The 24,315-nt window shown below is 38.4% G+C and overlaps 1 protein-coding gene across 1 annotated transcript in view; it reads left to right on the forward strand.

The window, feature by feature from the left end:
- Positions 1-17,909, forward strand: part of CREBBP (CREB binding protein) — a 180,040-nt gene extending 162,131 nt beyond the window's left edge. The window contains exons 24-31 of the mRNA XM_069106584.1: positions 1,526-1,676; positions 1,962-2,108; positions 3,923-4,036; positions 4,546-4,711; positions 5,394-5,561; positions 9,972-10,133; positions 10,731-11,012; positions 12,797-17,909. Of these exons, the coding sequence (XP_068962685.1) occupies positions 1,526-1,676; positions 1,962-2,108; positions 3,923-4,036; positions 4,546-4,711; positions 5,394-5,561; positions 9,972-10,133; positions 10,731-11,012; positions 12,797-14,950 (3,344 nt within the window). The 3' untranslated portion in view covers positions 14,951-17,909. The remainder of the gene's footprint in view (positions 1-1,525; positions 1,677-1,961; positions 2,109-3,922; positions 4,037-4,545; positions 4,712-5,393; positions 5,562-9,971; positions 10,134-10,730; positions 11,013-12,796) is intronic.
- Positions 17,910-24,315: the final 6,406 nt, after the last annotated feature.

Raw genomic sequence — 24,315 nt, forward strand, 5'->3', positions numbered from 1 at the left:
TGACTCTTCATGACCCCCTTTGGAATTTTCTTGGCACAAAGATAGATACTGGAGTGGTTTGCCATTTCTTTCTCCAGCTCATTTTATAGATGATGAAACTGAGGCAAACTGGGATAAGTGACTTGGTGAGGGTCACACAGCTAGTAAATGTCTGAGGCTGAATTTGTTTTTGTTTTTTGCTTTTTTGGAGGGCAGTTGGGGTGCCCAAGGTCACACTGCTAGTGTGTGTGTGTGTGTGTGTGTGTGTGTGTGTGTGTGTGTGTGTGTGTGTGTGTGTTGAGTGCCTGTGGTCACATTCGAACTCAGTACCTCCTAACTCTATGCCCAGAACGCTACGAAGAGCGCCGTGTAGCTCCCCCCCCCCGAGGCTGAATTTGAACTCAGAAAGATGAGTGTTCCTGATTTCAGTCCTGGCATTATCCACCTAGCTGGGGCTACAGTCAAGTGATCCTGCCCACACCTTCATATCAAATTCTTGGAGTTGTGTCAGATACATAACTACACTTTTTCTAGCACTTAGTATGGTACCTGGCTTATAGTGAAGGCGGTATTGAGTTATTCAATCATGTCCAGCTCTTTTTGACCCCTTTGACTATATCATACCAGGCCCTCCTCTATCCTCCACTACTCTCTCAAAATCTGTCCAGGTTTATGTTTGTATTTTCTGTGATACTGTTTATCCTCTCATCCTCTGCTATACCCTTTTCCTTTTTCTTTCAGTCTTTCCTAACATCATAGTCTTTTCCAGTGAGTCCCATCTGTTATCCCCTCTGTTTCCTAGAAAACTGATAATCTTAAGAATTAAGAGTATAGGGAATTGGCCCAGTGACTGAATTCACATCTGTTTTAACACTTTGACCACAACCCTATAAATTTCACAAAGCTCTGTGTAACATTTTCACAATATAGACCTGCCTTCAGGAATCTCCACAAGCTATTTATTTATTCTTGTGTGCCCAACTTTGTAATCTACAAACTTCCCAGTTGTGTCTTCAACTCTAAAGGAGTTAGTCATAGCAGCAGGTCTTTGGTAGTCAGTGACATACCTAGGAATAGTTAAAAGGTCACGTTCTTGACTTGGATCTCAGGAATGGAATCGTGTTGGCAGCAAGAACAGACATGATCCCAAACGTCTTCATTTACCCAACTCCCACTGAGGGAGAGAGCCCAAAGTTTATTTTCTGTCTCCCATTCCCCTCAACTCCTCCCCCTCCCCTTTTTAAGATAACTTTTGGTCAGCACTTTACAACTAAAATTCCCTATGAACGGTGATAAATTATGATGACAAACAGTTATTCATTTTCCAATACACTTTATCATGTCACTTCTGTTCTATCAGGGGTGATAAAAAATAATCTAATCAAACTCATTCATTGAGAAGATTGATTAATTCTTAGGCCTTGATAGGTTTTTGTTTTCTGCTTTCAAAGAACAGCTTGGAGTGACATTCGTTTAAAAAATATGTATTTTGCTCAGTCCTTCATAATTCATCTCTCTTACCTGGTTATTTTTTTTTCCTCTCTAGGACTGCAAACAACTCGATTAGGAAACCATCTGGAAGACAGAGTTAACAAATTTTTGCGGCGTCAGAATCATCCTGAAGCTGGTGAAGTTTTTGTCAGAGTGGTGGCTAGTTCAGATAAAACAGTAGAAGTCAAGCCTGGAATGAAGTCAAGGTTTGTTTGGTTTGCATTGACTGGAACTATCTTTAAAGAAAAGGAAAAATAACCTCAATTTTCTTGAATTTTCTCCTTGTCCAAAGGAAAAAAAAAACAACCCTGGATGGAGTATTTTTTGGTCATTTTTTTCTTCATGTACTGATTTTTGGAAAAGTTGTTTTTATTTACCCCCAAATTCTTACACCTCAATTTTTTTCACCAAATTTTAAAATATATTTGTGAAGCTTTAAATGGAGATAATCACATTCAATGTTAGATTTTAAATTTACATGTAACTTACAGGTTTGTGGATTCTGGTGAAATGTCTGAATCTTTTCCTTATCGAACCAAAGCACTCTTTGCTTTTGAAGAAATTGATGGCGTGGATGTATGCTTCTTTGGAATGCATGTACAGGAATATGGCTCTGATTGCCCCCCTCCCAACACAAGGTAGTCTTTCATTTTCATTTTTGGTATTTCTTTTTTATATTCTTACAGGCTAATGTAGTAACTGCTCAAGATTAGACTAATGGAGATCAGAACAGAGTTGGAAGAAATGGAACCATCGTTTAATGAAATCAGACTGTGGGCAAATGAGAATTGTAATGGGAAGTTTTAAACATAGCTTATGACTCTAATAATATTTTTGCCTACTGCCATTTCCATTTTAAATATTTTCATCATGACACAAACGTAAGAAGGAGTGTTAAAAAAAACAGAAAGTTCCGGGATGTTTTTCTTTTAACACCTTTGTTTTATTGTTATAAGAGTGGGGTTCAGTTGGTAATAGGTTCTAGGATGTTACTCATTTATTTATTTTTTATTTTTTTGCTTTTTGGAGGGCAGTTGGGGTTAAGTAACTTGCCCGAGGTTACATGGTGGGTGGGTGTGTGTGTGTGTGTGTGTGTGTGTGTGTGTGTGCGCGCACACACGCTAAGTGTCTGAGGTCAGATCTGAACCCAGGTCCTGGACCTGACTCCAGGGCCGGCGCTCTACTCACAGTGCCACCTAGCCATCCCCTATTTGTTTTTTAAACAAATAAAACACATGTAAATGTACTGGTTTAAAAAAAATGATGGGCAAAGAAAGCATAAGTTACATCCCTTTTTTCTCAAGTACAAAGATTGTTCGTTGTGCTTAATCTAAGTTTAGCTACCTTTTAGTGTTATTTTTTAGGACTATTTATATTGTTCTGATTCTGCTTTCTTCACCTTACATCACTTCATACAGATATTCCCATGATCTGCATATTTGATTATTTTTTGTGGCACTGTAACATTTTTTCTATTTTGAATAATATTTTGTTTTTTTCCCAATTAAATGTCAAAAGTTTTTAAGATTTCATGTTTTAGAATTTTAAGTTCCAAATTCTCTCCCTCCATCTCTTCTCCCTTCCCTGAGATGGTAAGCAATTTGATAAAGGTTATACATGCACTCATGCAGATTATTTTCATATTAGTCATGTTGTGAGAAAGAAAACACAAAAAAAAATAATAAATCATGAAAAGAAATCAAGTAAAAAATTTGTATGCTTCAGATTGTATTCACACTTCATCATTTCATTTCTCTGGAGGTAGATAGCTTTTTTCATAAGCAGAGTAAGATTTCAGTATTCATATACCCTAATTTATTGTGCTGCTTCTCACTTGATGGTTGCCCATTTTTTGTTCTGGTTTTTGTTATTCCAAAAAATGTTGCATATATCTTGTTTCTGTTATTGATTTCCTTGGAGGCGTAGTATGTGTCCTGTGGTTCACATCACTGAATCAGAGTATATGAGCAGTTTATAGAGTAGTTGGACTAGCTTACAGCACTATCAACATTTTATTTTCCTATATATATATAGACACACCACACACATACAATACATATACACATATATCCCCGTAACCACTCTTAACATGACTGATTTTGTTTTTCCATATTTTTGCTGATTTGATGGGTGTGAAGTAAACTTCAGAATTGCTATTATTTGTATTTCTCTTTTCATTGATGTGGTTTTTTTCATATGGTTATTTACACTTCTTCTGAAAACTTTGTTCTTATCCTTATGACCACAGATAAGTTGGAAAAATTGCATTATTTTTTGCTTCTTTCAATTTAGCTACACTAAAATGATGTTGATCCTTGTTTTTTTATTAGCAAATAATGACAACTATAAAGTATAAAGTAACAATTTCAGCATTTCCAACTTTGACCCCAGTATGGATGCTGACAAAAATTTTGAGGCAAACCTTGAATTTAAATTAATCACTTTCTCCCAGGCGTGTGTACATATCGTATCTGGATAGTATTCATTTCTTCCGGCCCCGTTGCCTTCGGACAGCTGTATATCATGAAATCCTAATTGGGTATCTGGAATATGTGAAGAAATTGGGGTGAGTTTCATTTGAAAGAAGTGTAGAAAAGAAAGCAGTTTTCATTTTCCCTTAATTTCCATTATACTTACTTTTTTTATAATGTTGAGTGGGGGGGACCAATTTAATTTGTTTCTTATTTTAGATCTAAATGCTAATTTTTCTCTCCAGAGTATGTCCCCTATCCTCCTTTGAACCATGTTTACTCAACACTTAAATCGTATGCATTTTATAACCCATATATACTTTAGTATATTCAAGTTGTATCTTTTAGCAATCTCTTACCCTGTTTCCATCTTATTTTTATATTTTTTATGTAGTAGTATCTCACTCCTTCTCTAAACCTAGGATTGGTATACCCAGTTAAAAATTAAGAGCTAGGAATTTCATGAATAGAACTGATTATAAACTTACTCTTACTTCATCCCCCTTGAGGGAAGCTATGAACTGATTAGATATGCCCAGGAGAGAATTTTTATATTACTAAATGGATTACTCCAGGTCTGTTGATGAGTCTGTATATCCTACAGGTATGTCACAGGACATATCTGGGCCTGTCCCCCAAGTGAAGGAGATGATTACATCTTTCATTGCCACCCTCCTGATCAAAAAATCCCTAAACCTAAACGACTACAGGAATGGTACAAAAAGATGCTGGACAAGGCCTTTGCTGAGCGCATCATTCATGACTACAAGGTACTTAGTGTTAAATGACATTGCTTTTATGTAGCTTATTCTCATGTAGTGTGTGCCGTCCTCATTTTCATATTTTCGTCCATTTAAGAAATCTTATATAATGTCTATAATGTGGGTGAATATAATATACACAGTGTTAGATAATATAACAACAGCATATATTTGTATAGTTCTTTATAGTATAAAAAGCACTTTGCTTACAGCATTTTGAAAATGGGGAAGCCAATGCCCAGTGAGGCTAAAGGGCCTTACCTGGAGTCACTTACCAAGTAGTGAGTGGTTGATGCTGGAATTCCACCTGTGGTATTCTGACTCCCAGTAGTGGGGCTTTTTAGCACTACGTCACAGTGCCTTCATGTCATGGGTCTGTTTCCTTCAAGAGGTTACAGTCTAATGAGTGATCAGAAATGTGTGTTGATAAATGTAATATGTATTTAAATATAAGTTCATCATAGATTAAAAATTTTGATGGGAAATTACTTCTCTTGCAATTTCTAGAGTTTGTACACCATTGGTATATGTGTCAATAATTAAACCTTGTTGTCTAGTTAATATAAAATAGTTTGTCTCATTAAAATATTATTTATGATCATCAATAAATGCTATCTGAATAATTGTCACTGTTGCAAATAGAATAGTTTTGTGGTGGAGATCATATTATATTTTGTGCTTCACTCATTAGGACATTTTCAAACAAGCAACAGAGGATAGACTTACAAGTGCCAAGGAGCTACCATATTTTGAAGGTGATTTTTGGCCTAATGTTTTGGAAGAGAGCATTAAGGAACTTGAACAGGAAGAAGAAGAAAGAAAAAAAGAAGAGAGTACTGCAGCTAGTGAAACCACAGAGGTAAGTATCCTGTGATCTTAATTTTTACTGCTGGCCATTTCCAACTAGATTGTTATTGGCCTTATTAAATGTTGAGCTAAGTTAAGCTTTGTAGTAGGTATTCATTGAAGGTTTTTGAGCAAGAGAAGGAAATGATCAAAATTGCTTTAAATGTGACTTTGTCAGCTGTGTGGAGGGTGAATGGGAGAATGGAAAGAGACTGGAAGTAGAGAAGTCTGTTATGGTAATCAGGCATAAGGTGCTGAAGGTATGAGCTACCATAGGAGAGGAGTGAATAGATGGAATGGAGATAGAGTTATCAATGCCTGTTGACTGTTGTTTACAAATAATTCCTGTGGGTGAATAGCCCAGATTATTTTTTTTTAATTATCTCTCCTGGATCTATTTTCCAGGTCAGTGGTTTTTCCCATGAGATTTCGCATTGCCTTCTATTCTTTTATTTGTTTGGATCTGTTTAACAGCATCTTGGTTTCTCATAAAGTCATTAGAATAGCCCAGATTATTGAGATACTTAAATAGTCTCTTCTCCTCTTTTGTTTTGACTCAGATAATTTTTGTCTTATGACTACAATCCTTAATTAAATGCCCATTCAGTGTTAGTGGTCAGCTACTACTCTTACTATCCATACAACCTACAAGTGCTTTTTAAACTCATGTTATATGCAAATGCCTTATGGGATATAGCATCACACAGGATATGCTCCCTGCTCTTGAGGTTAAATCTAATGTCAAAGATGAGACGCACAAATATAATGCAGTATATGTTGTGTCATATGAGTGGTACAAATCAAATTCTATCAGAGTATACAGATAAGCCATGTTCCAGGATGAACATATCACTACATTTAAGGTAAATTTTTGAAATACAAGTACCAGCTATGTGTTCATTTCATGCTATTTCAGGTACAGAGAATGTATTATGAGCATGGGTTCAGAAGTAATTAATCTTGCTGCATGTTTAGAGAATGATCAGTGGTCCAGGTTGGCTGGATCAGAGTTCAGTGATAATAGGGTTGGAAAGGTCATGGAATCCTTGAATGTGAGATTGACAGACTTTACATATACCTTATTCTGTTGGCATTTTAGGAACCATTGAAGGTTTTTGAATAGGGTAGTTTTTAGGAAGATTATATGATGGCATTGTTTGAAAGCTGTTAGAAGGAACCCCCTCTCCCCCCAGTCTTTGGGACACCATTCTCCCCTGCTTCTCCTTCAGACTGCTGTCTGTCTCCTTTACTGAATCCTCTTCCAAATCATGCCTTCTAACTGAAGATGTCCTTCAGAGTTCTGTCCTGGGCCCTCTCCTCTTCTCCCTCTATACTAAACTTGGTGACTTCATCAGCTCTGATGGATTTAGTTACTATCCCTGTGCTAATGGTACTCAGATCTGCCTCTGCTGACCTCTAGGCTCACTTTTCTAGCTGCTTTTCTGGCATCTCAGAATGAATTTTCAGTCGACATCTTATGCTCAACATATCCAAAATGGAGTTCATTATTTTTTTCCCTAAAACCTTTCCCCTCCTAACTTGCCTGTTCCTATTCATAATGACATTATCCTCCTTTGTCCCTTTGGTTCACAACCTCCTCAACTCCTCACTATGTCTCACCACCCCTGCCCCACCCCCATTTCTAATCTGTTGCTAAGACCTTTCGATTTAATCTTTGCAACGAAATTCTCTTGAATATTGCTCCCTTCCTCTAATACTATCAACACTCTAATGCAGTTCTCACCATCTCCCTCCTTGCCTATTGCAGTAGCCTGCTGATGGGTCTGCCTGCCTCAAGTACTCCAATCTATCCTCTATTTTTCCACCCCCTGCCATGTAAAGGGCAGGTCCCACCATGTGTCACCCTTATTCAGTAAGCTCCCTATCACCTCCAAAATCAAATGCAAAATCCTCTCATTGGCATACACACACAGCCCCTTGTAACCTAGCCCCCTCAGTAGTATTTATTAAGCACTTATCTTCCAGACATTGTGCTATGCACTGGGAAAACAAATTTTTAAAAAAGGGAAGACAGTCCCTGCCCTCAAGGAGTTTACAATCTAACCATGAAAGACAGAATGAAAAAGGAAGCGAAAATGTGGGGAGTGGGCAGGAGGATAGCAGTAAAGGGGAAGAAAAGGTACCAGAGACTGGGACATGGTGAAGTCCTAAAGGAGGTATAGTCAGGTGACAAATGGAGAGGTGTTGGAGCTCAGTTCTCTCTTTAAATAGAGGTTTAGTGTACCTTACCACCCCCCAGCCACAGAGTTAGAAGTTGGTGATGAGGTAGAATATAAAGGATGATGACATCTTAGAGAATGATGAGCTTCCCAGGACATGGTAGAGAAGTCCCAAAGTGCTGTGGCTAGTTGAGACTTTACCTCTTCTCATACTTCAGTCTCTGTCCACATACTCGGATCCAGTGACATTGACCTCTTTGCTGTTCCATGAACAAGATACTCCATCTCTAGCCCCAAGTATTTTTTCCATCCCTGGAATATTCTCCTTCCTTTCCTCATACTGGCTCCCTAGTTTTCCTTCTAAGGCCCAACAAAAATATCATCCTCTACACTAAACCTTTAACTCTGACTTCCAGCACCTTTTCTCTATTAATTATTTCCTGTTTGTTCTATACTTAGCTTGTTTGTACACATTCATTCGTGTGCTATCTCTACCCCATTAAATTGTAATCTCTTTGAGTGCAGAGATTGTCTCTTGCTTCCTTCTGTATCCCCAGTGGTTCACATAGTGCCTGGCACATAGGTGGGTATTTAAGAAATGTTTATTGACTGACTGAACCAGGGTAACAATTAAGAAAACTGTAAGAAGGGATCATGTCCATATTTCCAGACTTTAATAAGATCACTCAGACTGGATTTTATAGGGTCACAGAATTTTAGAATGGGAAGAATTTGAAAAATCTAGTGTACCTCTCTCACTTTACAGATGAGGAGTCTGAGGCTTAGAGGTCCAGAGAAATTAAGTGACTTTCCCAAAATCATAAAACTAGTTAGTGACACAACCACAGGTCTCAGTGCTCAGTGCTCTTTCTTTTCATACCATATATTTATTTGTTTGTTTGTTTTTTTGCTTTTTGGAGGGCAATGGGAGTTAAGTGACTGGCCCAAAGTCACACGGCTAGTAAGTGTTTCAAGTGTCTGAGGCCAGATTTGAACTCAGGTCCTCCCGAATCCAGGGCCAGTGGTCTATTCACTGTGCCACCTAGACACCCCATACCATATATTTAGACCTCATTTTACAAATGAAGAACTGAGGGCCAAAAGAGATTAGGACTTACAGGCTAAGGTCACATAGTTAACCTCACTTACTAAGTGGCAGAGCCAGAATTTAAATTCAGGTCTTCTGAATGCAGATTCAGCACTCTTTACATTGTGTCACACTTATTGTGCCATTTTATTGAATGGTTCATCAAAAAAACAGAATACTCAACATTTCATGTTCTAAAACTAATAGTTCTCATATTAGAAGTGTTCGAGTGTATTTAAAGTAGCCTTGTAAATTTAACTGTTTCACAAACTTTTTTAGTTGCTTTCTCCCTTTCCAGAAGGATATACAAGTAAGCAAACGGTGTAAACAGCACACTTTGTTAGATATAATGGGTTTATGGCAAGAGAAAGATGTTTGTACAACATACTTTTGAAATTATTTTTCCATAATTTAGGCAGGGGATAGAGTTGGAGTTAGGTAAAGAAGATGTGGCAGTGTCATTAACTACTAAGCAGTGGTGGTATTTAAGAAGAGGCAACATCCTCGCTTGACAAACCATAGGAAGAAGTTGTATGTTTTAAGTTCAGTTCCAAGCAGGCAGAGCACAGGAGCTGTTCCAGAGGCCTGGAGATAAAGGGAGAAGCGGCTACCCTGTAAGTAGTGGCTCTTGGTGAATTATGTCTAGAAGCAAGTTCAGGCTGCCACCCTATTACACAATAGTTCATAGAAGGAGCAACAAGAAATAAATAGGGAAAGTGTCTGGTTTTGTATTTTCTAACTCTTGTACTGTCAGTATCTTATATCAGCTATTACTCTGGTGGATGGTTTAGGGATAAACTATTAAAACAATATAGTTGTCATTTCCAAAGTTTAGTGGGAAAATTCCTAAATAGCTGTTATAGGGTTGGGGGGGGGGGTGTTTGTTTTTGGAAGATTGAATAAAACTGGAAAATTTTGCTACTTTGTATTTTATTGCTCTTTTCATACTCTTAAATATCCATTTTTTTCTTTCTTGACAATTTTATATCTATTATCATCATAATGGATGAATTCAGCCATCAGAATGGAGGAGGTTTTATGCATTTGTAGTACCTGAAAGTGCCTAGCTCTCCTAGGCCATCCATGGACCACAAATTCCTTTTGGTTATCCCAGTATGAGGAGGGACTGGTTTAACACTTTGCAATGTCATCCTAGGGCAGCCAGGGTGACAGCAAGAATGCCAAGAAAAAGAACAACAAGAAAACCAACAAGAATAAAAGCAGCATCAGCAGAGCCAACAAGAAGAAGCCCAGCATGCCAAATGTGTCCAATGACTTGTCTCAGAAGCTCTATGCCACCATGGAGAAACACAAAGAGGTACCGTTGCAAGCTCAGCTTGGAAAGCAGTGTCACCTACTGACTGTATTCCTCCAGTCAGACCCTGGAGGTCCTGGTTATCTGTGTGTCATTGGAAACCAGGAGAACCCAGCTAGGCCAGGCTGTGTCATAGCAAGCACAGAAATGTCGCAAGGCTTTGTTCGCTACTGAGATTCTGAAACTTGCCTTTTGTTCCTTGGTCGAGTGATGAGAATGTGTAACTCAGAAGTCGTATGCTGATTTAAACCATCATACTAGCCTTACAGATCGAAAGTATCCATTCACCCTGGACAGGTGTCACCAAATAGCAATGCAGTATATCATGGATAAAATAATTTCTTCCCAAAATTAAGTCTAATGAAAACTTCCATCTTCCCTTGGTCACCTGTAAAGATGAATGTTAGATTAGTTCTGTTCTCTAGTGCTGCCTTTTCAAATGAAGACACCAGAATATAGAACATATAAATAATATTTCCTATAGCAGAGCATTAATTAAAGCTTTTATCTCATTTCCAGTCTTGAATTTCATTCCCTTCACTCTCATATCCTATTTGATACTGGTGTTTAACTCACACTACTATTCTCATTTAACTATAGGTCTTCTTTGTGATTCATCTCCATGCTGGGCCTGTAATAAACACTCTGCATCCCATTGTGGACCCTGATCCATTACTCAGCTGTGATCTAATGGATGGGCGTGATGCATTCCTTACCCTAGCCAGAGACAAGCATTGGGAGTTCTCCTCATTACGTCGATCCAAGTGGTCAACGTTGTGTATGTTGGTGGAGCTACACACTCAAGGGCAAGATCGTTTTGTCTACACTTGCAATGAGTGTAAGCACCATGTAGAAACCAGGTGGCATTGTACAGTCTGTGAGGTAAGTATTAGACCTTTTTTTCCTCTCATCTGTGCAGTGATTCTTTACTGAATGGGTTGCCTTTTTTTTTTTCTTGCTTCTTTCTTTCTAAACAGAACATAACTTTGCTTTTGGTAATACTTACCTAAACGATGTTGGATCAAAGAGTTCAAGTCTGTGTCTAGCCATTCCAACTTAAGTTTATTAAATCTATAGAATTAGGTCACTTAGGGCGGCCAAGTAGCACAGCAAGTAAGAGCACCGGTCCCAGTGTTGGGATGACCTGGGGATCGAATCCGGGCTCAGACACTTAGCACCCACCCAGAAACACCTGGCGGTGTAACCTTGAGCAAGTTACTTAACCCCAATTGCTTTAAAAATAAATAAATAATTAAAAAAATAATTAGGTCACTGAACTTTTGTCCACATCAGTGTGCCAAAAGTTATCTTCTCTAAAGACATCTCAAAGTTTATTTTAAATTTGTTGGGCTATAAATTTCCTTAAAAGTGCTATTATAAGGAAGACTTTGAATATAGACACAATTTAGATTCATCAAGGAGGAGAAAACCTTTTGATACGATTGGTTGTCTTGTTTTAGATGATATTCCTCAGTGTAGTTTTTGTCATAAGTTAGAGAAGACAAAAATTCATTTTTCAGTTACCTACACTTCCAGTTTTGAGAACTGTTAATAACTTAAAGAACTGTCTTTTTTTTCCAGTCACATCATGCTTATGTTATAGTTAATGAAATTGGCATATAGACACACCATCCCTAAGACAATAATTTAGAAACTAGAAGGGAAAAGCTTCACCCTTCACTCCCCACCTCTGCCATGGATCCATAAACCCCCTTTTATCTTGTTATGTGGTTTTCTGATAAGTTGAGGGAGCTGACTACATTATTGCTAATATTGTTCAATTAAATCTTACATTAGTTTACTGTGGACTCTTCAAAACAGAATGATAGGACGGGTCTAGGAGTCTATAAGGCATCTTAAACTTGTCAGATTCCTTGTTGAGAAGTATAGAGCAGGGGGCAGTCTCTAGGTAGATCGAAATAGTCATTAATACCTTGTTAACTGTTACCAGTTTTCTGTAGCTGTGATACTTTTCACATGATTTGAGTTTACATTTCTTTTATTTAATTATTTTTGAGTATAATAGTAAGACAGTAGCTCTCAGTCTTTTTTTTTTTAAACCTGGTAGTACCTTCTGCCCATCTTCCCATGTTTCCCCATCATTCTCTTAGGAAAAAATGAATCCTAGGAATGTGCTTTGTTTGTGTGTGTCTGTGTGTTAATAAATGTGCAGTGAGTTTCACATCTCTTAGTGTAAATTTTCCTCTGTGTAAAATGTAAGAGATGAGCATAGATGAACTTTTAGGCTACCACCAAGTTAATGGGACAGAGTTAGGGTAAGTGTGTGGTGATAGATTTGTGATGATCAATTGATTATGCCCCACTGAAGATCCTCAAGCTGTTTAAGGACCACTGGATCAAGGTGATGAGGTAATGCTAACATGGAATGTGTATTTCTCCTAAATTTAAACTGGCCTCTCTTGCTTGAGGTATTGCATCACTTTAGTTAAATTAGAATGTCCAAAAGACAGTAAAAATCTTTGACTAATATTTATAGGAATTGAAATATATTATAAGACAATCATATTTTGGAAGGGGGGAAAAAGGTAAAGAATGAATGTTGGTTATATTTATCAATAGTAGTGATATGCTTTGTTTTCTTGTCTAATATGTTGCACCACATTATGAGGCTGATTTTTTTTTTTGGTCTTTTTCTTTATTTAAAGGATTATGACCTTTGCATTAACTGCTACAACACTAAGAGTCATGACCATAAAATGGTTAAATGGGGCTTGGGCTTAGATGATGAGAGCAATAGCCAAGGAGAACAGCAGTCCAAGAGCCCCCAGGAGTCACGGCGTCTGAGCATCCAGCGCTGCATCCAGTCCTTGGTCCATGCCTGCCAGTGCCGAAATGCAAACTGCTCTCTGCCATCTTGTCAGAAGATGAAGCGGGTTGTTCAGCATACCAAGGGCTGCAAACGCAAGACCAATGGAGGCTGCCCAGTGTGCAAGCAGCTCATTGCCCTTTGTTGCTACCATGCCAAACACTGCCAAGAGAACAAATGCCCTGTGCCATTCTGTCTCAATATCAAACATAAGCTCCGACAACAGCAGATTCAGCATCGCCTGCAGCAGGCTCAACTCATGCGTCGACGAATGGCCACCATGAACACCCGCAATGTGCCTCAGCAAAGTTTGCCTTCTCCTACCTCAGCAACACCTGGTACCCCTACACAGCAGCCAAGCACCCCCCAGACACCTCAGCCTCCCCCCCAGCCTCAGCCTTCACCTGTAAGCATGTCACCAGCTGGCTTCCCCAATGTGGCCAGAACACAACCCCCAACTACAGTCTCCACTGGAAAACCTGCCAGCCAGGTGGCAGCACCACCTCCTCCTGCCCAACCCCCTCCAGCTGCTGTGGAAGCAGCTCGGCAGATTGAGCGAGAAGCTCAGCAGCAGCAACATCTGTATAGAGTCAACAGCATCAACAATGGCCTGCCTCCAGGACGTACAGGCATGGTGAGTCAAGCTGTGGGGCCAGTGAATCAGATGCCTCAAGTTAGCATGAATGTTCCCCGACCAAACCCAATGAGTGGGCCAGTAATGTCTAACATGCAGCCAGGCCAGTGGCAGCCAGCTCCAATTCCCCAGCAGCAGCCCATGACAGGAATACAGAGACCTGTCATGCCTATGCCAGCACAGCAGACAGTGGCTGGGCCACGGATGCCAGGAGTGCAGCCCCCACGGAATATACAGCCCCACAATGCCTTGCAAGATTTGTTACGGACACTGAAATCCCCCAGTTCACCACAGCAACAACAACAAGTGCTGAATATCCTCAAAGCAAACCCTCAACTAATGGCAGCTTTCATAAAGCAGCGAACAGCGAAATATGTGGCGAACCAGCCTGGAATGCAGCCTCAAACCAGTATCCAGCAGCAAACTGGAATGCAGCAGCCCATAATGCATACACAGCCTGCTTTACAAAATATGAGTGCAATGCAAGCAGGAGTTCAGAGGCCCAATGTCCCCCCTCAGCAGCCAGGAATGGGAGCCATGAATACCCAGGGAGCGGCAATAAATATCATGAACCCAGGGCACAATCCCAGCATGGCAGGTATGAATCCACAGTACAGAGAAATGATTAGGAGGCAGTTGCTGCAGCAGCAGCAGCAGCAGCAACAACAACAACAACAACAACAAGGAGGTGCTGGGATGGCTGGTGCAATGACAGGACATAGCCAGTTCCAGCAGCCTCAAGGACCTGGGGGTTATCCCCAAGCCATGCAGCAACAGAGGATGCAACAGCATTTATCCATCCAGGGTGGCTCCATGGGCCAGATGGCTCAAATGGGACAACTGAGCCAAATGGGCCAGCCTGGCCTGGGGGCAGATGGCACCTCCAATATTCAGCAAGCGCTACAGCAGCGAATTCTGCAACAGCAGCAAATGAAGCAGCAGATAGGGTCCCCAGGCCAGCCTAATCCTATGAGCCCACAGCAGCATATGCTCTCAGGACAACCACAGGCATCTCATCTCCCTGGCCAACAGATAGCCACCTCCCTCAGTAACCAGGTGCGGTCTCCAGCCCCTGTCCAGTCTCCACGTCCCCAGTCCCAGCCACCACATTCCAGCCCATCACCAAGGATACAACCCCAGCCATCACCACATCACGTCTCACCCCAGACTGGTTCCCCCCACCCAGGACTTGCAGTTACCATGGCTAGCTCCATGGATCAGGGACATTTGGGTAACCCCGAACAGAGTGCAATGCTTCCACAACTAAACACCCCAAACAGGAGTGCGTTGTCCAATGAATTATCCCTGGTTGGTGATACCACAGGAGACACACTAGAAAAATTTGTGGAGGGTTTGTAGCATTATGGGAGCATCACCTTTTTTTTTTTTTTTCCTTTTCATGTTCTTGGACATTTTGTACTGAAAATCCAGACATCTAGGTTGTTTTTGATCCTAGATGGAACTGCTACTTCCAAGCCATGGAAGGACGAATTGCTGTTTAAAGAAACAATACAAAGAATATATTTTTTGTTAAAAACCAGTTGATTAAATATCTGGTCTCTTTTTTGTTTTTGTTTTTTTTTTCCTTTTGTTTTGTTTTTTGGGGGGTGGGGGATGTGGGGGGTGGTTTTGTTTGGATTTTTTTTGTCATTGATGGTGACTCATGTCTTTTTTTTAATGGGGAAAACAAGTTCATTATATTCATATTTTTTATTTGTATTTTCAAGACTTTAAACATTTGTGTTTAAAAGTGAGAAGAAAAAATAATATTCAGAACTGATTCCTGAAATAATGCAAGCTTATAATGTGTCCCGGTAACTTTCTGACATGTTCCGGGAAGATTTTTTTTCTATAGTGAACTCTGCGGGCGTTCCAAGTATTACCCCTGGAAGATAGGAATTGACTCTTGCGTGCACACACACATACACACACACACACACACACACACTCTCACACACACACACACACACCCTATACATACTGGCTTATGCCAAAATCCTTGTCTTGCAGATGTAGAAATTGTTGCTTTGTTTCTCTGATAAAACTGGTTTTAGACGATAAAATAGGGATGATCACTCTTAGACCGTGCTGATTTTAATAGAGAAGAAACATTCTTTTCTTTCTTCTATGTGAAACTTGAAATGAGGAAAAGCAATTCTAGTGTAAATCATGCAAGCTCTATAATTACTATAAATAAGAAAATCCAAGAAGATTCAATCACTGTATAGAATGGTAAAATACCAACTCATTTCTTACTTATTATATCATATTGTTAAATAAACTGTGTGCAACAGACAAAAAGGGTGGTCCTTCTTGAATTCATGTACATGGTATTAACTCTTAGTGTTTGGGGTTTTTGTTATGAAAATGCTGTTTTCAACATTGTATTTGGACTATGCATGTCTTTTTTTCCCATTGTATATAAAGTACTGCTTAAAATTGATATAAATTACTGAAGTTTTTAACATGTATTCTGTTCTTTAAGATCCATGTAAGAATGTTTAAGGTTTTTATTTATTTATATATTTTTTTGGATTCTGTTCTTTGTAAGACATGATTCTGGTTATTCACTCATAGAAGCAGCCTGGGGCATTGATGGTGGTGGCCTGATTTATGGCATATTTAGGTAACATGTCCAGTGAAGAGCAGCCTATTTAGAATATCTTCTTGGGAATGAGTGAAGCAAGGTCAGTCTATATCCCATACAGTTAATGCTTACAGGTATTCATAAGTTATGTAATAGATGAGTAACTATTTGTTTAAAAGGGCCTTGGATAAAACTTTTCTTTTCTTTTTTTTTTAACCCATCCTACCTACTTTCCTTAGCCCTTATGAAATACTGGCTGAAGAGCCTCGTCCAGTTGCTTCGTATGGGTGGCAGTTATTATTCCTGAATAGAAGATCCAGGCCTGGTTTCATGAACAGCCAGAAAGCTGGAGGAAGGTTTACTTTAGGTGTTGTTCTGGGTTCCCAACTGTTCTATCTGACCATTTGGCTTAAAACAATATGACCTGCATTAAAGGTGGTAATACAGACTTGTCTACTTCCAAAGCTTACCCTGATCCATTCTCATAGTTGGCTCTTGCTTATCTAGCCCAGGCTAAATCCCATATTCTTGTGGAAGTGTTCAGTATCTGTTAAGAACTGAGCCAAAGGAGTAAGGTTCTCTAGTTAGGGAATTTGCTAATGGAAGTTCACCTTTCTTCCTACCAATAATTCTATAACTGGTCCCAGGCCAATGATATGATTAAATATGGCCATCCCAGTACTGTGGGAACACCCTGTACTCATCAAGTGGCCCTGTTGATCCCCCTTAGGTCCAATTTTCAGATGCTTATAATGAGTGGGTTGATCATTTTAATTCCATGATTACTGTAAAAATTGTGTACACTTCAGAGAAGGATCACCAATGGAGAGATTTCAAGTTAGACTAATTTTGTTTAGTCTGCTGCACCATAGGTTGCTAATGACTTGAATTCTGTTTCTCCTAGTATCCCCAGTCCCTAAATGAAATCGGAATCCTAGATCAAGTGGGTTTTCTGTGGAATAAAGATCATGGCCCAAATATGCTCCTTTTGGCCCTCTTGTTTCTGGAGATATTTTCAAAATGCTTTGTTTCAGAATCTAAATCTGAGGAAACTCCCAGTAGCTTAAACCTTACGATCCACTTTTGCACAGTGTTCCATGATTTGAGTTTTAATAATGTAGATTAGTTGAACTAGACTTGCATCAGAAAAGAATGCAAGACACCCCCCCCATACCCCAGGTCCCCACTGATATAAACAATGCTTATTAGCAGTGCTTAGCTTGCTTAATTTTTGCATATATTAGCCCCTGCCAGTATTACCTTTTTACTAGTGGGACAGTATCGGACAGTATGTTAAAACAACAAAGATAATTGTAGCTGGTGATTTGTGAAACTGGAGAGGTATTGGCCCCATACTGTGAATATATGGCATACTCCCACCTTGTTTAGTCTTTCTAACCTGTTAAATGAAGAGCATTTCTGTTAAAGGTTTTTCTGCAATTCGAAACTCTTTGTACCAACTTCAACATCTTTGGATTCCTCATCCCATGCAAACTGTCTTAAGCAATCAAGATGTCAAAAAATGGGGCTGAGGGTGTGGTCAGTGGACACTAACCCTGAGCTTGTCAGAAGGAAATTGCTGTAAGAAAGATGGAAAGCCCCAATGCTGTGTCTCATGCTGTATACTTAAAGTGGGGAGGGGGGGAGGGGGAAAGTCCTATATTTGTGATCAAAAAGAGGAAACTTGAAATGTGCTGGTGTTTATAATAAAAGCTGGTAAAACTGCTTGGATTCAAGGATGGTTCCAATTGGCTAGTGACCTTTAGAATTAGCTTAGCCATTGAGTTAAAAGATTGAAGGAACTCAGTTGAGTTTCTCCAGTGTACTTATTGGTGGGGTATTTTGTTTCTTTTGGTGGCTATGGGGTTTTGGTGGGGTTTTTTGTTTTGTTTCTAAGTAGTTTAGAATTTTTGAAGTTGACTGTAGGATAAAGAATTTGCCTGAGAAGCATTAGTTGGAGGAACTTAAGTTACTACTAAGATCTAAGTTAGAAAAACACTTGTCCATAAAAGTATGTAATATGACTGGAGCCAAAACTTGCCTTTTTTGTTGTATCTCAGAATCAGTTATTAAGGTGAACAGTCTATCTGAGGAGGTTCCATGAAAAACACTTAAATGCTCCTTCTGGAACCAGAGCAAATCCATTGAAAACATTTTAACTTAGTTAATAGAAACAAGCAGCAGCATTTTTGAAGCAAACAAGATCCTCACTTTGGATAAAGCCCTAGTATGTATGAAACATGCAAAGGGATATTTACATATTATTTGTAGAGGCAAAATGATAAAATACCATGAAGAAGGCAAATCTAAATTTTAGAAGTTTTAAGAAACAGTTATAGCTCTTTAAGTGTGCAATAATCAGGCTGTTGATTTTAAAGCTTGTTAGTGAATTCTGTCAATATATGGATGAGAAGAATTTGTAAAATTAATCAGTTTGTGCAAATGATGCTCTTAATATTTAGTTTCAAGTAGTTCAAATATTTCTCTCCGCTTAGCAAATTTTTCCGTAGCTAATACAAAAATAACATTTTGTCCAATCCCTTTCTTAGCTATTATGGCAGATTAATAGGATTGGAATTAATAAGATGTTGCTAAATTTTTAAAGAAATATTTTCTTAAAATTTCTGAATGTCATAAGCATTTTTTAATGTTTTTTAAGAGATATCTTGTGTGACATTCATTTGTTAATTTATCTTTCATTTACCTGATAAAGTTTTTTCTCACAGATTTTTTGACAAGAAAAAGCATTTCAGGTTTTACAGAATTTTAATAGAAAAAGAAATGTAACTATTTAAAATGTGGTGCTGCTTTAGTTTATTTATTGCCCAACTAGATTCTATCAGATGAAACAGTTTAGGTTTGAAGTCTGAATGTTAAGCATTGACAGACTTTCTATGGAAAGGGTGCAATTCAATTTTTCCAGATTATAAAAGGAAAAGAAAAATCTGTTAAAATTTAGCTAGAATTGTTATGGATTTCCTAGAAGTCTTAGTGCAGTTTTAATCTACTAAAGCTTGAAACTACTTAAGACTTCTGGAACATCTTATATGATGGAAGTCAATACACCTCCATCTAGTTCTAGTCCTACCATTGGCAAGCCATATCTCTGAGTAGGTTACTTACCTGGACTTCCATTCCCTTAACTATTAAGTGGGGAGTTGAACTAAAATGGACCTCCCTTCATATAAAACACTACTATCTGTGGCTCTTTGTTTATCTATGTTGCTTGACATGTCCCCCTTTTCTGGGTGTTTCTATCATTTTTTTCTTCCCTAATCATTTCTCTACATCACTCTTTCAGGAGTTCTTAAACTTTTTTGTGTTATATATCCCCTGTGCAATCTGGTGAAGTCAATGGAACCCTTCTCATAATAACATTTGTAAGTGCAGAAAATAAAATACATAAGCTTAACAAAGGAAATCAATTATATTGAAATAAAGTTTTATTTATTTAAAAAAATTTTTCAGGTACAAATCTCTCAGGCTAGGAATCCCAATTAAAAGCCCAAAGTAGCAGTTGAGCCAGAAGACAAGGTTACCTTGTTTAATTGTTAAAGGATAAGGGAACTTATTTCCTCCCCTATCCCTAAATTTAAAATGTTGCAGGTGTATTAGTAATGAAGCAGAAAAACAGAAGAAACCCTCTGGTCAGCTGTAACAAATAATCTCTACTGACAAGAAGCGTACACCATGTCAGATTCTCTAGCCAGGGCAACTTTTTTGTATTGTGGTACTTGGTGGGATTACGGTGCTAAAATGAACAATGAAGAATAAATGGTCTTAAAGTTTGCAACAGAGAAGTGCTCAAGGTAAAATTTTGGAAGAACTTAATTGCAGTGTGAGCACCATTAGAAAGTCATGGAATTATCTTTCTGGAATGTTACTGCAGATATACCTAAAGTGACTAACTTGAAAATCTAATCTTTAAAAGTCTTCAGTTTTAATATAGATTTTTTACTTTATGATAATCTGAATAGCAGGGCGCCTTAGTGTATTTAATTTAGTTAATATGCCCCTAATTTGAGGCACAACCCTTGTGTAAAGAGATATTTTCGTGCAGAGAAATTGACTAGATGCCTTTTAAAGGTCTTTCCTTACTCCTAAAATGAGAAAGCTTGTGATTTAGGCTTAAAAGGTATGAGAGTTTTGTCAGAGGTCAAATAATCTAAGCAAGAAGCAATTTAGCTTTTGTCAAATAGAGCCTAAGGAAATGAGGATACCCTACAGCAGGTAGTATTGATCTTTTTGTGTGTGATGAGCCCTTTGGCACCCTGGTGAAACCTATGCATCCCTTCTCAGAATGATGTTTTTAAATACATGCAACTGTATAGTATTAAGGGAGTCAATTATATTGTAATAGAATGACCAAAATAGTGGGGAAGGGGACAGAAGGTTTACGGACTCCAGGTTAAGAACTGCTTTTGAAGAGGTTTTTAAGAAGATCCTAGCTTAAAGTATAAGGAGGGCTTCAATCCAGAGCACTGATAAGAGTGTAGGAGGATGTTCAAAAGATAGGTGTAACTGATTTGTAGCAAAACAAAACAATCTATAATCCCCATGCTCAAATTTCACAGAGAATTCTCTCCAATTTGGGCTGAAATGGAATGAAAGATTTTCTCAGCCTGAACTTAACAGAATTTAACAGCATTTGCCAAGTTGCATAGGGGAACCCAAGGATAATTGTGAAAGATGGTGATTATATCATTTCTATAAGCCTGTTAGGTTTCCAAAACATTAGACTTAATGCAAGTATATGGCCAGTGACACACATACTATTCATCCCCAGTTTGCAGATGTGGAAGCAGTCTAGGATTGTGACTACCCCATCGCTATATGATTCAGTAAATGTTCCAAGTGGGACTTAGGTCTAAGTCCTCTGATCTGCATTCTCTGCATTAACCAATGCTATTTATTAGTTTATAGGCTTCATGTGCTAGTTACCAGGATAGTCCAAGGAAGTTGAAGATTAAAAATCAGGATATTCATACCTCAACAGGGCAGCTTTATAGGAAAGTGGAATATTAAAGGAAAGAGCTCCCTGGTATCAATGGGACAGTTGGGGTGGGGGAGTACACTGAGAATAGAGAGATGGTTTGGGGAGGCATATAAAATCATTTGTTGGATGGCTCCTTCAGAATTCAGTGATGATGTTCCATGCAGAGAATATTGAAGAGCCTCAGGTAGGTTTGTTGTTTGTTCTTTATCACCATTTTCCTCATGAGGAAAGGTCTCAAAAAGGTGAGATGATTTTGACTCATGTCTATTACACCATGCAAAGGCCGAGAGAGAATCTCAAGTACTAAATGCAATAAACAGTACCTGTGAATTACTGGGGATGCAAGAGCCAAAATGAAACATCTGCCCTCAGGAGTTGAGGGTCCTCTGGGAAGAATACAGCATGCACACACTTGGGCATAGGAGCACATTAATTAGGGTTATGAGGCTTCACAGAAAGTAGACCTTGAAAAAAAATTCTGAAGGATAAATATGAGAAAGAATTTAAGTATGGCGAATGGCTTGAGTAAATAAATGTATGAAGCAGCAGCTGGCACATTTGAGTTAAGGGAATAGCTAATAGTTTAGTTCGAATGCAGCATGCATGAAAAGGAAATATTAAGTGAATCTGAGCCGGTAGGTTGGGACCAGAATATGATAAGCCTTAAATGCAAAGCTAAGTTTGTATTCTACCCTAAAAGAAATGAAGAAAGTAGGTTTTTTAGTAGGGGAGTGGCATAAATTTTTGACCATCTGTTGCTCTCAGATCTGACCCTAAGGGATGCTGAAAGACAGCAGAACTTTTGAGTACACTTAGGAAAATAGTATATGCGTTCTCCAATTGGGAGTAGAGGGAAATAAGGGCTAGAGAGACCCCTTAGAGGGAAGCAGCATATAATGGTTATAAAATGATAAATCTCCAGGCTGATGTTATAGCAAGAGCTGAGGGGACAAATTGGTTTAGCACCAAGAAGAATAAATGGTGATGTTCCTCTCTGAGGGGTAGAAGCTACTCTGCTGCTTGAGTCTTGGAAGATTGGTCACCTTTGGAGAAATTTGGTACTTTTTTTTTTAAATGACCACCTACACTTAACAAGGAGAGGACAGTGTTCCTAGGAATGTAAACTATTTCCTAAATACATAGAAGTAAATAAATGAATTAGAAAAATGTCTTTGTTAATACAACCTAAATTCATGTGCAATCTAGTCACCTGTAACACAGAACCCAGACTGTCCTATCAATCTAACTTCTTTTTGGAAGTAAGAGAGGCTTTATAGGGAGCAATAGGTATTGTGATGTATAAAAGTGCATAAGACAATTTCTGGGTAATCATTTTATTATGCATAACAAATAAAAGGATGGTCATTAGGCCTGTTATAAACCAAAGACCCCTCCTGGAGGTCTCTTGGTACTTATATACCATTAGAATAGTGCATGTTCCCAACAGATGGTAATCAACTATGATTGGTTAATAAGAGAATAAATATTCTAAAAGGGGGTGGACTTGTTCTAATGGACAGGGGGATTTGACTGATCATTAAGTCTTGAATGGAGAGACTTATCTCTACCCATACCAACCCTGCCTATGACAATCTAGACAAAAGGGGTCCACCTCTACTCAGACCTGCCTGAGGAGCACAAAGGGCTGGAATTCACTGAAGACTAGAATCCCTTTACCTTTACCTAGATCAGATCTAAGCTTTCCCAGTTGGGTAAACCTAATCTAAGATTTTTGTCTCCTCCTCAGCCTTCAGAGAACTAAGCTTTGACCTGATCTTCACATGAGGAAATAGGAAGGGTAAAAATCCAAGATCTCCCCAATATTTTCAGTGGTTATGTAATAATTATTTCTCTCAGTATAATCCTTCTCTTTCTTTCCCATGTAACAGTTTTGTAACCAGCTGAAAAAACTGGTTCAGGCCATCCCGCTATAGAAATTATACAACTAGGCTGTCATGTCCCCTCCCAAATAACCTTATCCAAAAGCTGCATCATCTACAGACCATTTAGAAATTGTAGATTCAGAGTTACAAATTAAAATAATTTCATTATAGATTAAATTTGTTGGTTTGGTTTAACCCCATAATTTTCACTGATTGATTATATGAGGGAGTCCTGTCAAATGAGAAACACAGAAATAATTTCAGAGAATGGTAAGAGGATCAGTACAGTTTCAGCCCAACCTGTATCTGTAGTCCTCAGCAATGAAAATACATGGGTCCATTCCCCCAACCTCCTGAAAACTTGATTTGGAAAAAGTTGAGAAAGCACACTTTTCCTGCTTTGTAGCCTAAATATCACATGTACTATTAGAGCTGAAATATTGTTGCTTTGATGAACTTTGATGTGATTTTTTTGTTTTCCAATTTATTACATGGGATAAAGGACAGGTTTTTTCCCCCCCAGAAATAAAAGTGATTGCAGAAAATCAAAAGATACAAATAAAAGAATTAAGGGGTGAGGTGCAGGGGAAAAGAAGACATGTCTGCAATGGCTCATGCCCAGAGAACCACTTTAAGGTGCTGAAGTACATTCTGAATCACTAAAGAAAAGATTAATCTGTGTTTATGTGGTTTGGATCTGTAAACTTTTCTTTTTGTGTCCTAATATTTTAAATTTAATAGTTTATCTAATGTGGTAGGTAATTAAATGAACAAAATAGTATATTCACTTTGTATAGGACCTTTAATTTTTTAAAGAACTTTCATATCCAGTATTGCATTTGTCTTTACAAATGCCCTGAGATAGAGGTAAGGAAAATTATCTCTATTACACAGATAGTAATTAGGGCTCAGGAAGGTCATGGCTTGTGTAGTCTATATGTTATATATCAACTATATGTGTGTGTGTGTGTATATATGTGTATATATATATATATATATATATATATATATATATATATATAAACTATATGTTGATTATTGGCAGGGCTAATACCAGAACATGAGATCCATGGCACCAAACCCCATCTTTCCTCAAGCAGAACAGTCTTGTTCCTCAACCATTCTGTTTAAATGTTTCTGGACAATGGACTGGATGATCCTCTAAGATGCTTTCCAGTTCTAGGATTCTATTACTTCATCATAGACAATGTGCTGTAAGTGTACAAATAAAGTCAAATTAGGAGAGATCACTAGAGCC

The sequence above is a fragment of the Petaurus breviceps genome, unplaced genomic scaffold (assembly GCF_028583685.1).
Source record: "Petaurus breviceps papuanus isolate PSGF00001 unplaced genomic scaffold, PetGlider_PUasm1.0 138, whole genome shotgun sequence".
NCBI classification, from domain to species: Eukaryota; Metazoa; Chordata; class Mammalia; order Diprotodontia; family Petauridae; genus Petaurus; species Petaurus breviceps.